We start from the raw sequence: 16,530 nt of genomic DNA on the forward strand, positions 1-16,530 counted from the left end.
ATGCCTGTGGCTGTATCTGTACAGGTAAATGCCAGGATAGGGCTGTAACTACACTATCAGTGAACAACTGCCTCAAATTTGAAGAAGATTGGACAAAGTATGACGATTCTACAGTGTTTCTTCCATGAAGAGATCCAGGCGGAGCTCTAAAAGGATATTTGGAGACCCAAATGGACACATGGTAACCAAATTATATTCTGACACACTAAAGGTGTTTCTCCATTTATATTTTGATATTATTTTCCGCCTTTGCAAATACTATATATATGGTCGAAGACGTGGTATGTAAGTAGCGGACTTACTGTGCGTAATTGCTGCGACTGAGCGCACGATCGAGCTCAGTTACGCAAGGTTATACGTTGGTTGACGGCTTATAGAAGAAGAAGATAAGGTTTGTACTTTAAGTACTAGCGTTTTCTGAAGCTACTAGCTCCATGGTAACATCCGCTAGCACATTGTTGGGTCTGTAATGTGTCTTTTTCCGTCGAAATGCTGCAAGATCCGACTTGCAGCGGTTATGGCGACTTTGGACAGTGTGTGTTTGGGCTCCTTTTGTGAAAAATCCATAAGAAATTAAAGAAAATCGATGATTTTTTTGCAAAGATGAGGGTTTTGGGCATGCTGGGATACCAAACACGGCCATGCTTTGTGACGTAGTTTGCGCAAGCAAGCCGTAGGAACGGAACGGAAGGGGAGGGGATCGAGGACGCCGGCGTCCTCGCGGAGTTGAACAGGCAAAACCCTTGTCAAATAAATGAGATGATACAATGTGATGATCACAAAGACATTTATTTAATCATGTGTATGTAAACCTGCATACACAACAAGAAGCCCAACAGGCTTTCCCACGAGCGTTGGATGTTTCGTCGCTAGGTGTTGCTTTATTTTTGAAGGCTTCAGTGCTTCGTTTGATAGCATTAGCCCACATTCCACACACTGAAAGTGTTAAGAAAGTCAGGATTGTACTTGCGCACACATTTAGACTTTTGGGGGGGGGGGGGGGGGGGGGGGGGGTATGGCACCACTGTCGTCTTCATTTTTTCTACCACTACAGTGTAGTGGTTAAATCGTGTAATATTTATGATTCATTAAATGATGTAACACTGCTGCCCTCTAGTGGTTAAATCATGTAATGTTTATGATTCATTAAATTATGTAACACTGATTCCCTCTAGTGGTTAAATTGTGTAATGTTTATTACTCATGAAATGATTTAACACTGCTGCCCTCTAGTGGTTTAATCGTGTAATGTTTATTACTCATTCAATGATGTAACACTGCTGCCCTCTAGTGGTTAACTCATATAATGTTTATGATTCATTAAATTATGTAACACTGATGTAACACTGCTCCGGTCTGTCTTTGTTCATCCTGCATCGCTCTGTTCTGTTCTTTAATGTAACGTTACTGGAGCGAAGGAGCCTCTCCCAGCTGTTAGCAGACTGTTGCGCTAGCAAGCAGGCTCGCTCGCGAGCTGTACCCAGCATGCAGTTCGGCGGTGAAATTTTATAAATGTACAATTATCAGTGTTACAAATTGTTTATGTGTCACAGACTGTTGTGTGCTGTTATGTTTTTCTCTGTTAAAGAGCATTAGTTGTGGGTTGTTAATTGTTGTGTTATAAAGTTATGACCATGACTAGGGTTCCCTCTCAATACATATAAGACAACTAGCGCTGACCGCTGTTCATTACAGCATTGAAAGCAGACAGCAGTTGTTTTGGCTATGCACCGGTATAATGGTGTGTGAAGAATTCATATCATACGGGAAATTAAAACCGGTATACTGCCCAGCTCTAGTCTTTATTATAGTTTGGACAGTTTTGTACCAATATTTGACGGGCCGTATTAAGAAGCCCAACGGCCGTAGTTTGCCCATGCCTGAGCTAGCGGCTAGCTGAGTGTCTTCTTCTGCTTATTGTAGCTTGTTAAACAACTGACTGACGCATTACCGCCACCAGGTGGTGGGAAGCTATAACTGAGCGTCTCATGGAGAACAGTAATATCTCTGGTGTCTTCAATTGATAACCTATGCGGTCCCGCGGCCCTCGCGGCCCACAGGTGCAAAACTGAAAGTTTTTTGCGGCCCTCTAGGTGGCGTTCGCGGCCCCATCGTGGGCCCCATGGTTAAGAATCACTGGTGTAGCCTGTAAGGACACGCAAAGCAAGTGTTCACCTTTCTACCAGTAGATGGCAGTATAAGTGTATTTAAACCATAGATTTAGTCCTATTTACCTGTGCTTTTGTTAATTACCTAGGTTATTGATACAGATATATTTCATGCTGGTTATTTCATCTGATATTTGATGTTCATGGTTAATTTGCATTAGTTGTAGGCCTATACATCATCTATTTACAAGTTATATTTGTGTCATTTAAGAACTAAACATACCTACATGGAAGAGCGAGCATGTGTTCATGATCATGAGGCAATAAATAATGACAATTGAAAAAATAAAGATGTTTGGTTTATTCTTATTGAACATTAAGCATAATTTATCTACCTCATTGATGTAATTGTCACACTTAAATCCTGATTTGAATGGTTAAACAGAAGAGGTCAAAGGGCCTCACAAGACAGACTTGAAGCTTCAGCAAAAAACAACAACCATGGGTTAAGGAAATTGCATTGACGTGTGGTAATGAGGTTGATTTAAGAAGCATCAAATGCAGTTTGCATTACCAGACTAAAATGGTTTCACTCCGCTCAACCAGTTGATCAACCACAGGTCTCTCATAGGCGGCGTTGCAGTTCAGATTGCTGTGAACGCCTTCGCTCTCCAGGATATAGACAACCTCACAGTCAACCAGACCTTCGACATATAGACCCTTCGTTTTCTTAATTATCTTGAACTTCTCATAGGGAGGGATGAGCACCTCTTGCTCTACTTTTCCAAGGTAGGGATAATGTTTCAGGAAAGCACCTGAACAGGTTTTAATTTTAAAGCAGGTCTTTTTACCAAAGCGGTACTGTGTTGTTTTGTAAGAGCTGGAGGCAAAGACACCAAACCGCATTATTTGATTGACATTGCCACTATACTGAGAATTGGTTCTACGGTAAGAAGTGTGACAGTTTTTATTATTATTGAGGATCTGTACAGCGGATGTCAGCCAGAAATGTAAGGAGTGAAATGCGAAGGAAGTTCTATATGTGCTCATGCCCTTCTGGATTTCATCATTAAACGTCCCATAAAACTTTAAATATTCAGCTGTATAAACACAGATTGCTTGTATGTGATCTTTAGTTAGAGCCTCATCCCCTTTATCTCTATTTTTGAGTCTCTTCTCGACCAAACGTTGTGCTTTTTTCCAGACATCTGCAAATTTTCCAGTGTTCTCTTCTTTAAAGTATTTGTCCTTGATCATTGTTGTCATTGTTTCGTTGCAGCCAAAGTACATGTCATCAACAGCCGTTTCAACCATGTTCATTTGGATGCCCAGGTTTGCCTCTGGTAGATTGACGATAAAACTGATCTAGAGGGGAGGGATGAACAAAATGACAGGAAAGTTCAAGAATTAGATGCAGGTTGTTGTACCACTGTACATAAGTGTCTGCGGAGAAAGCCGGGATACAGAAAAACTAAATGGATAGACAGATATTTGTTATCTCCAAAGGTGAAATTTTGTTTCCACAGAATGTGCATTTTATGTGCCCTGAAGATCAGTCTGCTACTTCTGAATACTGAAGATACTGCTTCGGCGCTTCGGGGGCACGCCAGATTACTTCCTGCAGTTTATGTGCTTGATCGCTAATTTAAGAACTTTGAGCGTTGTACTTTGAGCGACATGCACATGTACAGTATACACACCGTGTTAACATTTGTCAAGTTTTAAGAATTCAATCGCATAGTTTCGATTTAAGTGGGTGCAATGTACCACTCACCTTCATGGAGCATACAGGCAGCATCCAGCAAAGGAGCAAACACATTGGAGCAAACATCTGCATGTTACCTTCCATCTCTGCGGGTAGGCAAGCAGCCTCTGAATTTACACACACATACACAGAAGACATGAACAATGAAAATTAAAAAATTGGCTTGATATATTCTAAATAAAACAATTTTTTCAAACTTAATGTGTGATTTTGAAATAACTCACCAGTCTTCAGCAGCGCCTTTCAGATAAAAGGTTTTGACCAGACAAAGAGTTGTGAGTGAAGAGTTGTATATAAAGCCTGCCTGTTTCCAGACAGGTCACCACATACCACATCCTGACACACACACACACACACACACACACACACACACACACACACACACACACACACAGACGTACTAAGATACACAATTTGCACACATTCACACTTGCCATGATTAAATGTGCGTGTGAGCGGTTTACTTTTACCAGACAAATGACACGTTCATGGTGTCATTGTCAGCTCAAGTGGACTCACTAACTGATGTGTTTAGACTTGAAGCTTCAACTATGATTTCTTGACCATCTATGGTTACAAGGTGCAACTGCCGGTAGTTTCCACAGTAGATCAGTCACGCCAATATACTCAGAGCCAAAGAAACGGGATGTAATCCATCTTAATTTAAATGTCAGTTGCAAGTAGGACTATACAGTAGGTAGTATACTTTTATGTTTTCAAAGCAAGCCATAGTCAGAGCCTGAAATAAAGGTGCAAAATGGAACAATCTTTCAATTCATCACAACCTGGACAAACTCTAAATTTGACTTACTGCAAGATATTAAGTATCTGGATTTAGGGGGATTCAGAATTTTAAATGCCAAAGCAACAGAATTGAGTAAATTGTTTTGTAATATATTAGCAAAATAGTCAAAAAGTTGAAATATGTCACAGTTATCATTTAGACCCCACTTGTACCAATTGTCACAACTCTGCAATTGAGGTTATTGTTACAATCTAAATTACATATTACAATTTACACTACATTTTTAAATAGTCTAGGTTTTATTTACCTGCTTTTAGAGTTAATTCCAATAATGTGATCGTCAGTTCGTCCTAATTTTACCAGTGCTCTTGCCAATTTCTTCAAAATTCATCCCATGTTCATTTATTCTATGCAATATAAGAAAACATGGAAACACAGAAGAGGGATTGGAAAGTTATTCTACAAAGATAAAACTATTGGACATGTAAAGTACAGAAAATGGAAGATTCTTTTTCCCTTTTGGATGATAGTTTACCTGAATTTGACCAGTGACATTACTGGCCTCCCAACCTCTTATATGTGACTCAATATGCAAGTGAGCAAGTTATTGTCAAATGGTGGGGGCAGTTTTGAGCCCCATAACTAACTCCACAATACAAATGTATACAACATCCACTGTTGAGCCTGAGTGTGAGAATCAAACTCTGTGGCTGCCACATTGTATGTCTCATTTTTCTTGTTCACCTCAATTTCCTGTTAGAGGCTACAAGCTGCAAAACCACATGTGAAATGTGTGGACTCACACAACATTGTATACGTGCTTGTGCAAGGAGGTATGTAAAGACCCTGCCTTTAAAAAAAGAAATCTATTTAACAAAGAAACATTCATATTGTGTGTATCTGAAAACTCATCACTGTAAATTCAGAGTTTCATATTGAATATATTGGCAAAATATTCGGTGTCAACCAATAAATCATTGGTTTTCCCCACGATATCTGCCTCTTGAAATTAAAATATGATTACAGTTATGATCTTATGGCTCCATGGGATGTGTTGTTGACTGTGCAGGAAAGTAGCACAGGTCAAACTGCTGATGTGCCTATATATAGCTTCTTTTGGTTACCCTTTTGGCTTAATTTGATAGTTAGCAGTAGATACATACAACAGAGGGGGAGAGGGAAGACATGCAACAATGGTACAAGTTTAGAACTGGACCAGAGATGTTGTGATTACATGGTGTGTGCCTTGGACTACAAGGCCACAGGGCTGAACCAACGTAAAACATTGCTTTTAATGGCACATGCACATTGCTAACAATGTAATCATCTATGTGTTTATATTTACAGTGGATCAAATGACAGCATGTAAAGTGAATTACTCAACTCTTAATTTCCCCTCAGCTCTACAGAGCATTTTAGCATCTTTCAGATCACTCTTTTGGTTTTTACATGTGCAGCTTCACCGTTTTAGTTCAGTCTCACCACTATCATCTATGCCATTTTAAGATCCAGCAGGCACCTTGATGTAGCTAAGGTAGCATCCTATGACACGGGGAGGTCCGATGTGGTAACTAACCGACGTGCGTGCAAGACCCCTGAAGTCCGCTGTAATCTGAAGAAATACGGGTAGGCCCTAATGTCCAACATTGACTATAACATACTATTTCTTTGCTGTATTTCACTTGTAGCCATCAAAATCAATAATGTAGCCAATCATGTAGAAAATGTTATTCTATCTACTGTACTGCGAGTGGCAACCACATTTATAGACATTACATTTTAGCTGGGATGTAATAGTGACTTAGTAGTAGACTTAATAGTGGCAACACATTAGGAAACAGGTCTGATCAGTAATGTAATGGTAATGTAGGTTATCCAGTTACCCGGATGGTCCTGAAGATTGTTTCTGCATCCAAAACAACCAAGAAATATTTGTTAACCCGATGCCAAAAAACACATACACTTTAGTATGGTGCTGTTGAACTCACATCCCGAACTGCTGCATCCTCACATCTACTCATTTAATGATAACCAGCTTGTGATTTGTGGTGTCCTGGATGAAAACATGTAACCATTTTGGCCAGCTAGCCTGCACATTTGCGGTGATCAAAGGCAAGGTTTTGTTTTGTTCGCTCACTCGTTATATTGTCAGCGCGAGCATGTTAAATGTAATGTCATATGGAGATTGTTGTTCTTGAACCCCGTTCAGCTAGAAGACTTCATGAAGTCAAAACACTGGAGAGAGACAACAGGAGAGGAAAAGTACTGTATGAATTAATTTGTTTTACAAGTTTCTGATGGCTCATTAACTAAACAGTCATTAGTGCCTAGGAGTACACACGCACACACACACACACACACACACACACACACACACACACACACACACACACACACACTAAGGCAATATTGGTCAGGGGTCCTCCCAAATGTAGTATTGGAATTGTAAATGGAGTATTGTATTAAATTAAACATAGTGGATTAGTGTTCAGTGGTGGAGGGTGTGTGTGTGTTTGTGTGTGTGTGTTTGTGTGTGTGCACATGTATTGCAGTTGTGTTTTGACTTAAGCTTTAAAATGCACATATAGGCTATTTTTGTTTCTGGTCAACTAAAATAGAGAGTGTGTATCAGGTTTGGTGGTTGATGGGCCCACTGGTCTGATGCTATATTTATTGTTGATACCTGACTCCACACAGACCTTTTTCACAGCAGACATGTCAAAGGAAAAGCAGATGTGTAATTAATAACACTAACGATGGCTGATTTCCACTCAGGGGATGTGCATGGCGGCCTACTGGAAAAGCTTACTGGGACACTTAGTGATTCTGAGCCATCGTTAATGTTTTTCAATTTTACCTGTGCTTGTCCTGCTGTGACGTCGACAATTTCTTCTGTGAAAAAGGCATATTAACATGGAAGGTTGTTTTAATGATTTTCCAGCAGATGTCAGCATTGTCCAACTATTCGACACCCAACCATTAACTTGTCTGAGGCATTCTCAACACTGTGCTTCTGTTTGTGTGTGTGCAAAGCGTGCGTGTGGGTGTGCCTCAAAACCTTCGGCATTTTGATTATTTTTCAATTTAATCCTCAGTCGAGGCAACACAGTGAGAACAGGGGGGGAATGCAGGGCATGTTGGAGAGATACGGGAGAGGAGAGCAGGGAGGAACGAATGGATTGCAAAAACAGAGGGAGGGAGAGCAGATACAAGATGCTCCGAGAGCCGATAAAATGCAAAGACGGAGGCAAGGGTGGGTTGTTTTTTTTCAGGAAGGGAGGAAAAGAAAAATAGAGAAAGGTTGGCATCAGTCTCCTGTTACACTGCAAGCCCAGCAGAGGGACGAGAGAAAGACAGGCAGAGCCAGATATGGGGATTGTGAAAAGACAGGAGCAAAGAGTGAAGTAGGAACGTGAAGCTAACAAAATGATGTGAGGGATTGGTGGAGAGTAGATGTTTGGCTTTGCTGTGGCATACCTAAGAGAGCAAGAGAGGAACACTGTAATGCAGCAAAGAGGAAAAGGTAGAATAAGAATAGACCCAGTGGAGAATGAGCGCTGTACAAAGTACACACCACAAAGGTAATAGTGTGTGTATGTGTGTGTGTGGGTAGGGAGGGTGTATTGTTCAGTGAACTATCTCCAACATTCCCAGGTGAGAAAAAAGAAATGAATGCAGCTAAAAAATACAGAGGGGAGGGTTATTATGAGTGGGGAGGAAGGGACTGGAGAGTCAGAATGCCAAGTACATGTTGTATCACTGATGCAGAGAGAGAGAGAGAGAGAGAGAGAAAGCGGTAAGTAGGAAAAGAGATGGGAGCAGGAGAGAGATTGGGAGAGTGGGAATCTCAAAAGACGTGAGGATGTGAGGTAGTGAGCAAAAAGGAAGAGCGATGTAAAGAAAGAGAGAACTGGTAAGGAAGGGAGTGTGGAAGGGAGGGTAAGCGATTATGGACGCGTGTGATTTTACAAAAGTGGGGTTCGACAGAAATGAAGAAAGTAAGAAGAAGGGAGCAAGACTGCAACGGAGAGAATGATTTTGGAAAGTAAGGATGAAGGAGGGGTATGGGACAAGAGAAGGAATGAAAACTACGGTGGGAAGAACGAAAGGAAAACAATAGGAAAGCATGCAACCGAAAAAAAAAAAGAAATTAAGTGGAAGAACGTAAAGGGAGGTGTAAAGTAGTGAAAGAAGCATGGGGAAATCAGCCATCAGGGCAGCTTTTTGTGAGTCCGAGCAATGAGAGAAGGAAGAGCCTTGGCAAGTAAAATATTTCAGAGATCCAAATAGTAGAGAGAACAGAGAGAGCAAGAAGGGGAAGGAAAGAGTCCTAATGTGTGGATGGTGATAGGGAGCAGAGACGCATGCCCTCCTGCTCGATTGGAGTGAGTAGAAGGTTGAAAGAAAGGGGGATTAGGGAGGGAGTGAAGGGGAAGTGAAGTGGAATATTTACCTTTACTTGGAGCAAGGATTATTAGATACATTACAGTCAAAGTACAATATATGGTGTGATGGCAGAGGAGGTGTATATTAGTGAGCTGCCAACAGCTGAGGATGGTTGGCTGCATGAGACTTAAACATTTATATTTTTACTGTATTTTTTAGCGGATTTGCCCCAGCTGATATCGACAGGGATGAAAGGATGACAGGACAGGGTGAGAGAGACTGCAGAGAGAGAGAGGCAGGCATGTGGAGGTGCCAAGGCAATATGATTCTGTTTAGATACTGAATAGGCTTGTCTAGAGAACTATAAATAGATGGATTAGTGGAAATTTCAGCCACTTTCTACAAGCTAACTCGGTAATAATGCAATATAGACATGATGATATGGGGTTGAAGCAAAAAAAAAAAAAAATGCAAGGGGGAGACATGAAATGGACTGATGTTTGGAGAGCTGGTGATGGAGGGAGGAAAACTGCCAAAAGCAAAGTGGCAAGAGGTGTTTCACTTTCAGTGAATCAGATCCGGCAGATCCACGGAGAACAGAGGGATGAGTGGGAGGAGGGAGAGAGACATGGAGGAGAGAGGCAACAGAAGAGGAGGGAAAGGAGGTGTATGGGTAATATGTTTTGGTGAGTTAGGGCCAGTAGACCCAGTAGAAGGGATCCTCTTCAAGTGGGTCACAGAGGCTGCAGAAACAGACATTTATCATACATGACAGCACAGCATTGTGTATATGTGTGTTGGTGTGTGTAGATCTCTCCATTGTTTCCCTCGCTTTAACATACAGTTCTGAGAGGTGTGTGTCTGTCTGTGTATGCATAGGAAGTCAAGCATCTTTGACAGGGCACAGATGCTGCGGCAGGTGAGGAGAGACTGTTCCTTCTCCCTCTCTCATGCTTAATTCTCCTCCATTTTTCTCTATTTTTCCTTCTCCTATCTAATGTTACCACTTTGCTTCGTCTCTCTCCTTTTTTCTTTTTCAATTTCTTTTCTTTTCTTCTTTCCTTCCCACCCACACTCTTGTAATATCTAATTCAATATGACCCGTGCTTTTTTCATGCTAACTTTTTTTTTTTTCTACATTAGGAAAAGCACACATTTAAATTTGATATCAGACGTGAAATATCTGTTGAGACTATGGCTTTAAGAGAATTATCACTATCAGATCTTTTTGGCCACATAGCTAAAATGTTTCATGGTACTATACTGCCCTTAATCCTAAATTATATTAAAATATGGGAACAGTGCATCATTTTGTGGGAACAAGATTCATATGTTGTGCTAACATATTATTATCATCTTACGTGAGTGTGGGAATATGTTGTGCAACAGGGATACCAAAAATATTTTTATCAAACATGAAGTTATACTAGGACTAGAATCAAAGATAATATTGATACAGATACTTTTTATGATCAAAAGTGGCCAATGAACCATCACGTAGGAAATGGGATTGTGTATCAATTATCCATTTTCTGCTATCTAACTGTAAAGCAAGGAATCTGTGTGTGTGTGTGTGTGTGTGTGTGTGTGTGTGTGTGTGTATGTCCTACCCTATGTTGCATATCTCGAGAGCCGCTCATCCGATCTACCTTGCACTTAAGGGGTGTATTACTGGGTACTCATGGACGTGATGTGTTAAAGTTGCTGCAATTCGTTCAATATTAGTAAACTTTGAATCAACAAGTGGTAGCGCTCTGTGCAGCAGCGGGGGCGGGGCTTCAGGGCTCTGCGGTCTGAGAGAGAAGGTTGTCCGCAGTGGGCCTTTAGGGGCTGCAGCTCATTGACTACAGTCCAGTTGCTGCTGGATGCTGGGTATACTGACATTACAATCACCCTCCTCTTCACTTCTCTGGGGTCAGTGAACGGTTCTCGACATTGCTGCAGGCAGCACCTCTGACGACCACTCCGTATGGGCACTGCACTATAGTTTCCCGTTAATTACTTAATGCCAATGTCCACTATGAGATGGAAAGTGAGATGTATCTGTTTAACTTTTGTGTTTGTGTGTTTTGTTTCATGGATGATCCGAGGAACAAGATTTAGCATCAACAGCATTGATATTTCAGGTATCGCTCGGCCCACCCTTGTTGCGCAAACAAGGTTTTATCATCACAGTTATTGTGGGAACAATGTATTATCTTGTATTAGATCATCATCAATCTTGCGTTTCACACTTTTTTCCCTTTACTTATCTTTTCACAAAGTTTTCTATATCTATTTCTGACATTTTGAAGAATCCTTCGAACAAATAAATAAGAAGGCCAAAAGCATAACCTCCAAATGGGAGCAGAGGTTACTGGGTACTGGATTTTATTTTTCTCTTGGGGGATGACTTAAAGTATTGTAATCTCTAATCCCCATGAAGGTTACAAATCACAGAAGAGGCAACGCTATTCCTGTATGAACATGGATTTTGAAATACAATAATCGTACTTTTCTTTTTCATTTTCCCTTCTTTATAAATGTATCTCATGGTTCAAATGAGGCGAGCACTCGGTAGGTGTTCTTATGTAGTGAAAAAAACAATGACCACCCAACATCTCTGTAGGAGTTCTTGGTGTGAATAACAATTAAGTTTTAAACAATAAAGAAAGAAAATGTAACTGCAATGGTAGATATCTTCAAGGCTCTATATTTCAGCAATTAGTAGCTCTGTTTTTTTCAAAGTGCACTGGAAAATTCAGAGCCTGAATTACACATTTATATTTATATATAAATGATTAGTTATTCGAAAAAACATATTATTTAGTTAACGGTTTATAGGTACCAGTAGGACATGAAATACAATTCAGGAAGTCCAGTTTGAATAATGGGTTTAAATGCTTTGCATACTCCAAATCACTGCACAGCAGTTTATAACACTCATGATTTGATAGGAATTTACAACAACTCGGGTTTGCGTTTGTTTGATCGGCCGCTGCATCCTCTTGCCTGAATAATGTTGTGGTCGAACGGTTGCGGTTGAGCCATGTTCTCTTTTTCGTTGAATGACCCTGAATTGTTTTTTTTTTGCTGAAGCATCAGTATTGGCACCCCCGCCAATGAAAAGTAAAAAGTAGAGTTTTCAAAAGTCAAAGTAGCTGGCTTTAAAATCCCTCTCCCACTAACACACATCCAAGCACTTTGCAGACTTGCTACATTCAGTGGACGTCCAAAGGTAAATGCTAATCCCAAGGGACTGGGGCTTTTGCGTCGCATTAATGTTCACTCTCTGTCCTCTCTCTGCTTTATGACTTCTTTTCCTCTGTCACTCTGCCCTTCTTTTTCTCTCCGGTTTACTATCAGGTAGTACACAGTGTCAGCAGCAGCGGCAGTAGTCCCCAGTGCCGTGCTATCACTCTCGCTTCCTGCTGTACTTCAAATGAACTGCTCTGAAGGTAAAAGCGATCGGGAGTCAGGAATCACACTGAAGTTCCCAGAAATAATAATGAAGACACTTTGTGTATGCGTGTGTACCTGTGCACCTGTGTGTGTGTGTGTGAGTGTGCTTGTGTTTATTTTTCCAAACAGACTGGTACAGATTGATAGAGCTGCAGGTGGAAACAGAGGCATGCAGGCTTTGCAGCTGATGAAAAAGGACACGAGGATACGCCACACGTCAGGTAGAGACAGCACAGATGACGATTGACGGACACAACAAATGGATTGAATGTGCAAACAACCACTTTCAAAACAGATGCCTTCTGAGTGCATGGTGTAGCTCCCAGATATAAAAGCTTTAAATGCTGAAAAATGAAATATGACATAAGGTATGGTTCGAGCTGCAGTAGGCAAGAGTTTTATGTGAAAATAGCTCCATCCTTTAATCTAAAAGGTGAGATTCAGCAGACAACAGCATCTCATCTCCACTAAGGGACAACCAGTGGATTTGCCCTGTTTACCCAGTTTATCCTCTGCTGGGTATAGACTCTTGGAAATGTTCTGAGCCAGCAGGAAGTGACACATTTAAACTTAACAGTCCTGACTCCAAAATGGCGAGTGAGCACTCTGCCCCAAGACTGCTGAACTGAATATCTCTCCTCCATGTGGTATATTTGGTATTCAGTAAATCAGCACTGACCGTGCCATTATGAGAATACTGGCATCGCCTCACAGGATTTAAAGAGTCATCAATTTCAAGATTGCCTGGTGCCTCTTTAAAGCCTACACGCATTTATGAATATATATTGCGTCAGTTGTGATGGTTGTGTGCAGACACAGCCCTTCAGTATGACATGGCAACACTAAATGAGAATGAGAAAATGTTACACATTGGACCTAGTCTTTTAGTTTTGATTTGAGATCATGAGTTGTTTGCAGAGTTAATTGCTATCAGTCAGTGTAACAGGAATTGGCTAGTGTGCAGGCAACAGTCACTCTCTGACATTAAGTGTGTGTGCGTGTGTGAAAGAAAATAGCAATGACTAAAAGACACTGAAAGGCTTACTGGCAGTGCGCTGCTTGTGGCTTACATCGGCTGTTAGCTCAAGCAAAATGGCGTCCATTGAAGACGTTTTTGTTCAAGTTTTGTTGCATGGGTTGGTCCAAAAGGAAACTAATTTGGAAATAGGTTTAACAGTTTTGAGCAAAACACTAGTAGGCAAACAGGTAAAGGCTGTTGGGCCGTGAAGGCCGTTGTTCGCATGGGCGGGGAACTCCCAACAATTTTATTCATCAAAGTCTGTTTATATGTTTTGGGGTATACTACTGTATATGTTCAAAAAGTTGAATACTGCCTTTTGTGACTTTAAAGAGAGCTGCACAAAATATTCAATGTCAAAACTGCCGGTTTGAACATTTAAGAACTGGGGGTGGGAAGTCTAAAAGTGTTATAGTGCAATGCTGAGTAGGTGGAGTACTCTTTTTGTTAATTGACACGCTCTACCCGCTAACAGGGAGCCAAAAAAAGAAGGAAATTAATCATGTGAGCCGAATAATATGAACTTAATACTCAATCACTCATGTTTCAATAATAAAATGTTGGACTTGATTTGGAACCAGTTGTCTCCCCAAGCTATCAACAGAGCCTGAAAGTATCGTATCTACGTTTGAGGACTTCAAAACTGTTACAGTAGTAACCCAGAGCACTTGCAATTATGGGTTTGTTCTACATTTCCACAATTAGCAAATCAACAAAACCCACCTCGGCATCATGGGCCCTTTATATTACCTCCTGGCTCTGCCTGTTTATAGCTAAAGCCGACTTCAATAGGTTTTGTCAGCTTTTCCTCTTTCGTTCAGTTTATACATAGCCCTCAGCTCAAATTTTGCATGACATTATAGAGCAGGGCTGTTCAAGTGGGGCCCGGGGCCCAAAGTTGGCCCGCCATTAGGTTCAATTTGGGATATTTATTGCTATTTATGCAGTTTATTTAGTAATAAATTAACGATAAAGGTGTTCTCTTAAAAATGTAGGATCCCTAATTTTGCATTATTTTTCAGAGTGACAGTTTGCACAGGAAGTCAGTTTGGCATGAGTGAGGTTCAGTAAGAAAAAATGGAGACAGTGAGTAGCCAAGAGTTTTCTTAGTACCATTTTGTATCTTAACATTGAATTCGACACAATAAGTGTTTATTTTTGACCCGTGGCCCACCATTACCTTTCAGTTTTGGCCCTCCAGGGGAAAAAGTTTGGTAACCCCTGTTATGGAGGTGTTAAAACTACATGGCTTTCTGAAACCAGCACCTTGCTATCACACTTTGTCTCCATGTTTACATGTATGTATGCATATATGTGCTGTGTGTTCATATACTGTATATACACTTTGGTTGTACATGCACCTGGAAGCATTCCCAACACATTATCACCCTCTCAGAGGAGTGTGTTAGGCTTGTGGCCAGCAGGAAGTAGATTCTGACCACAAAAACAACAACACCAAAGCCAAAATATTTATGCTCTTAATATTAATGTCTGATAAAATCTTTGAAGTTTCACGACTGTATTAGATTTAGTTTTTTGGGGATTTTGTTGTGATTACAGCAATATTCCTTTGTTGGTACATAATTTAGATCTCACTAAGAGCTTTAAGCAGATACTATATAAAGACTCATTTTGATTTGTAGAACAAAGGTTTCCTGGAGAATCCAAGCCTGGAGTACTACCAGGATTGTTTTGAATTCGGAAAATTACCTTTGACATTTTGATTGTGCTATGGTGTTATTCTCTTGCAATCAGTATACAAGTGGTCTGGAGCGTTTACAGGGATTAAAGAGGTAATTTTCTCAACTTTGTATTGCTGCAATGTGGGTGGTATGTGCAAATGAACGATGTTCAGTCTGCTCCAGTAACACGGATGGAAGCCCAAACTACACAAAGTCAGTTGAAATGAGTCATCATCATCATTTACTGACAGGCATATCAGTTGATTCTTTGCTCACTGCTGAGGACATGAGTGTCAGAGGCTCTTTTTGCTAAATGACAAGGAAGTTTTGTAAGTGGTATTTAAATGTGTTAATTCATTATGCATGGTTAAGTTCAACAGAGAGTGAGACAATAACATCCTGGTATGTTTGGAATGTAAAATCTGTCTCATGGGTATTTGCTACTTTTGAAGCATTCTCTTCCTGAAATTAGGATGTTTTAAAAACAATTAAAGGCAGCACATTATGCTAATACTGTAGTGACTGGCAGCACAGTTAACAATAGCAGAGAAGATTTAAATGAGGTAAATATTGTAGTTTTAGATTGACAGTGCAGTTGTTTGGATTCAAAATAATTTCATTATGTGAAATAAAGTATTTGAAGGATTATGTTAAAATGTAAAAGCTTTAAGTCAATACATTTGTCAACTTGTTTTTGGAGGATGTTTTCAGTGAGCATTTCATGACATATCCATTTTCTGTGCACTGTTCCTTTAAATTATCATTCCTGAAGTGAAAACCCTCTGTAAACTAGATATTTGTCATGTCCTTTAGTGACACTTGGGTGCTTTTCATTACACTAATTTATGCTCCCTCGCTTGACCTGGAAATTGTTCCTCCTCCGCCACAGGATCTTGCAATCCCTTAAATGCACCTTGAGGAGACGAGGAGCCAGGAGAGAAGATGAGGAGCTGAGAGCGAGGAAACAGCGGTGTAAGTCTTTTCGGCACCCGCAACGTCAAAAAGGCGTGACACACAGCTGGAATAATCTGAGACCAGGGCAAGACTCTACAGAACCGATGTTTTTGTATTCATAAGTTGTAGTTATTTAAAATGATCTAATGTGCGATCAAACTTTCTGCCCTTTGCTGTTTGTAAGGCGTTGTTCAATTATCATATTATATAAATAATACATAAATACATCTCTTTATTTGTGCAGAAGAGTACTTTTCATAACAACATTTGTAGTACACACACTGAAATCCATCAGCACCCATGATCTTCGGCTGACCTCTGGAATACTTGGCAGTTGCCACAGTTGTCATTATAGCTTAACAAAATATGTTTTGATTTGATCTGGAAGGTAATTCCTCTGAATTGTTAGAGCTGTTTGCAGAGGAGGAAAC

At 40.4% G+C, this 16,530-nt stretch overlaps 1 protein-coding gene and 1 long non-coding RNA gene across 2 annotated transcripts; one reads left to right on the forward strand and one right to left on the reverse strand.

The window, feature by feature from the left end:
• The first annotated feature begins 1,013 nt into the window (after nt 1–1,013).
• On the forward strand, nt 1,014–2,458 carry LOC142948358 (uncharacterized). Its single transcript, XR_012953499.1, has 2 exons — nt 1,014–1,602; nt 1,924–2,458. It is a non-coding gene; the product is annotated as an uncharacterized LOC142948358 (long non-coding RNA).
• A 78-nt stretch (nt 2,459–2,536) lies between these two features.
• LOC142948357 (ecto-ADP-ribosyltransferase 4-like) lies at nt 2,537–3,957 on the reverse strand. Its single transcript, XM_076090343.1, has 2 exons — nt 3,883–3,957; nt 2,537–3,473 (listed from the first exon to the last, which is right to left on the reverse strand). The coding sequence occupies exons 1-2, from the start codon at nt 3,955–3,957 to the stop codon at nt 2,679–2,681; spliced, it is 870 nt and encodes a 289-aa protein (XP_075946458.1). The 3' UTR covers nt 2,537–2,678.
• Between the last annotated feature and the right edge of the window lie 12,573 nt (nt 3,958–16,530).

This window comes from Anarhichas minor, unplaced genomic scaffold, assembly GCF_050575085.1.
Source record: "Anarhichas minor isolate MPS153535 unplaced genomic scaffold, ASM5057508v1 ptg000012l, whole genome shotgun sequence".
In the NCBI taxonomy this organism is placed as follows: domain Eukaryota; kingdom Metazoa; phylum Chordata; class Actinopteri; order Perciformes; family Anarhichadidae; genus Anarhichas; species Anarhichas minor.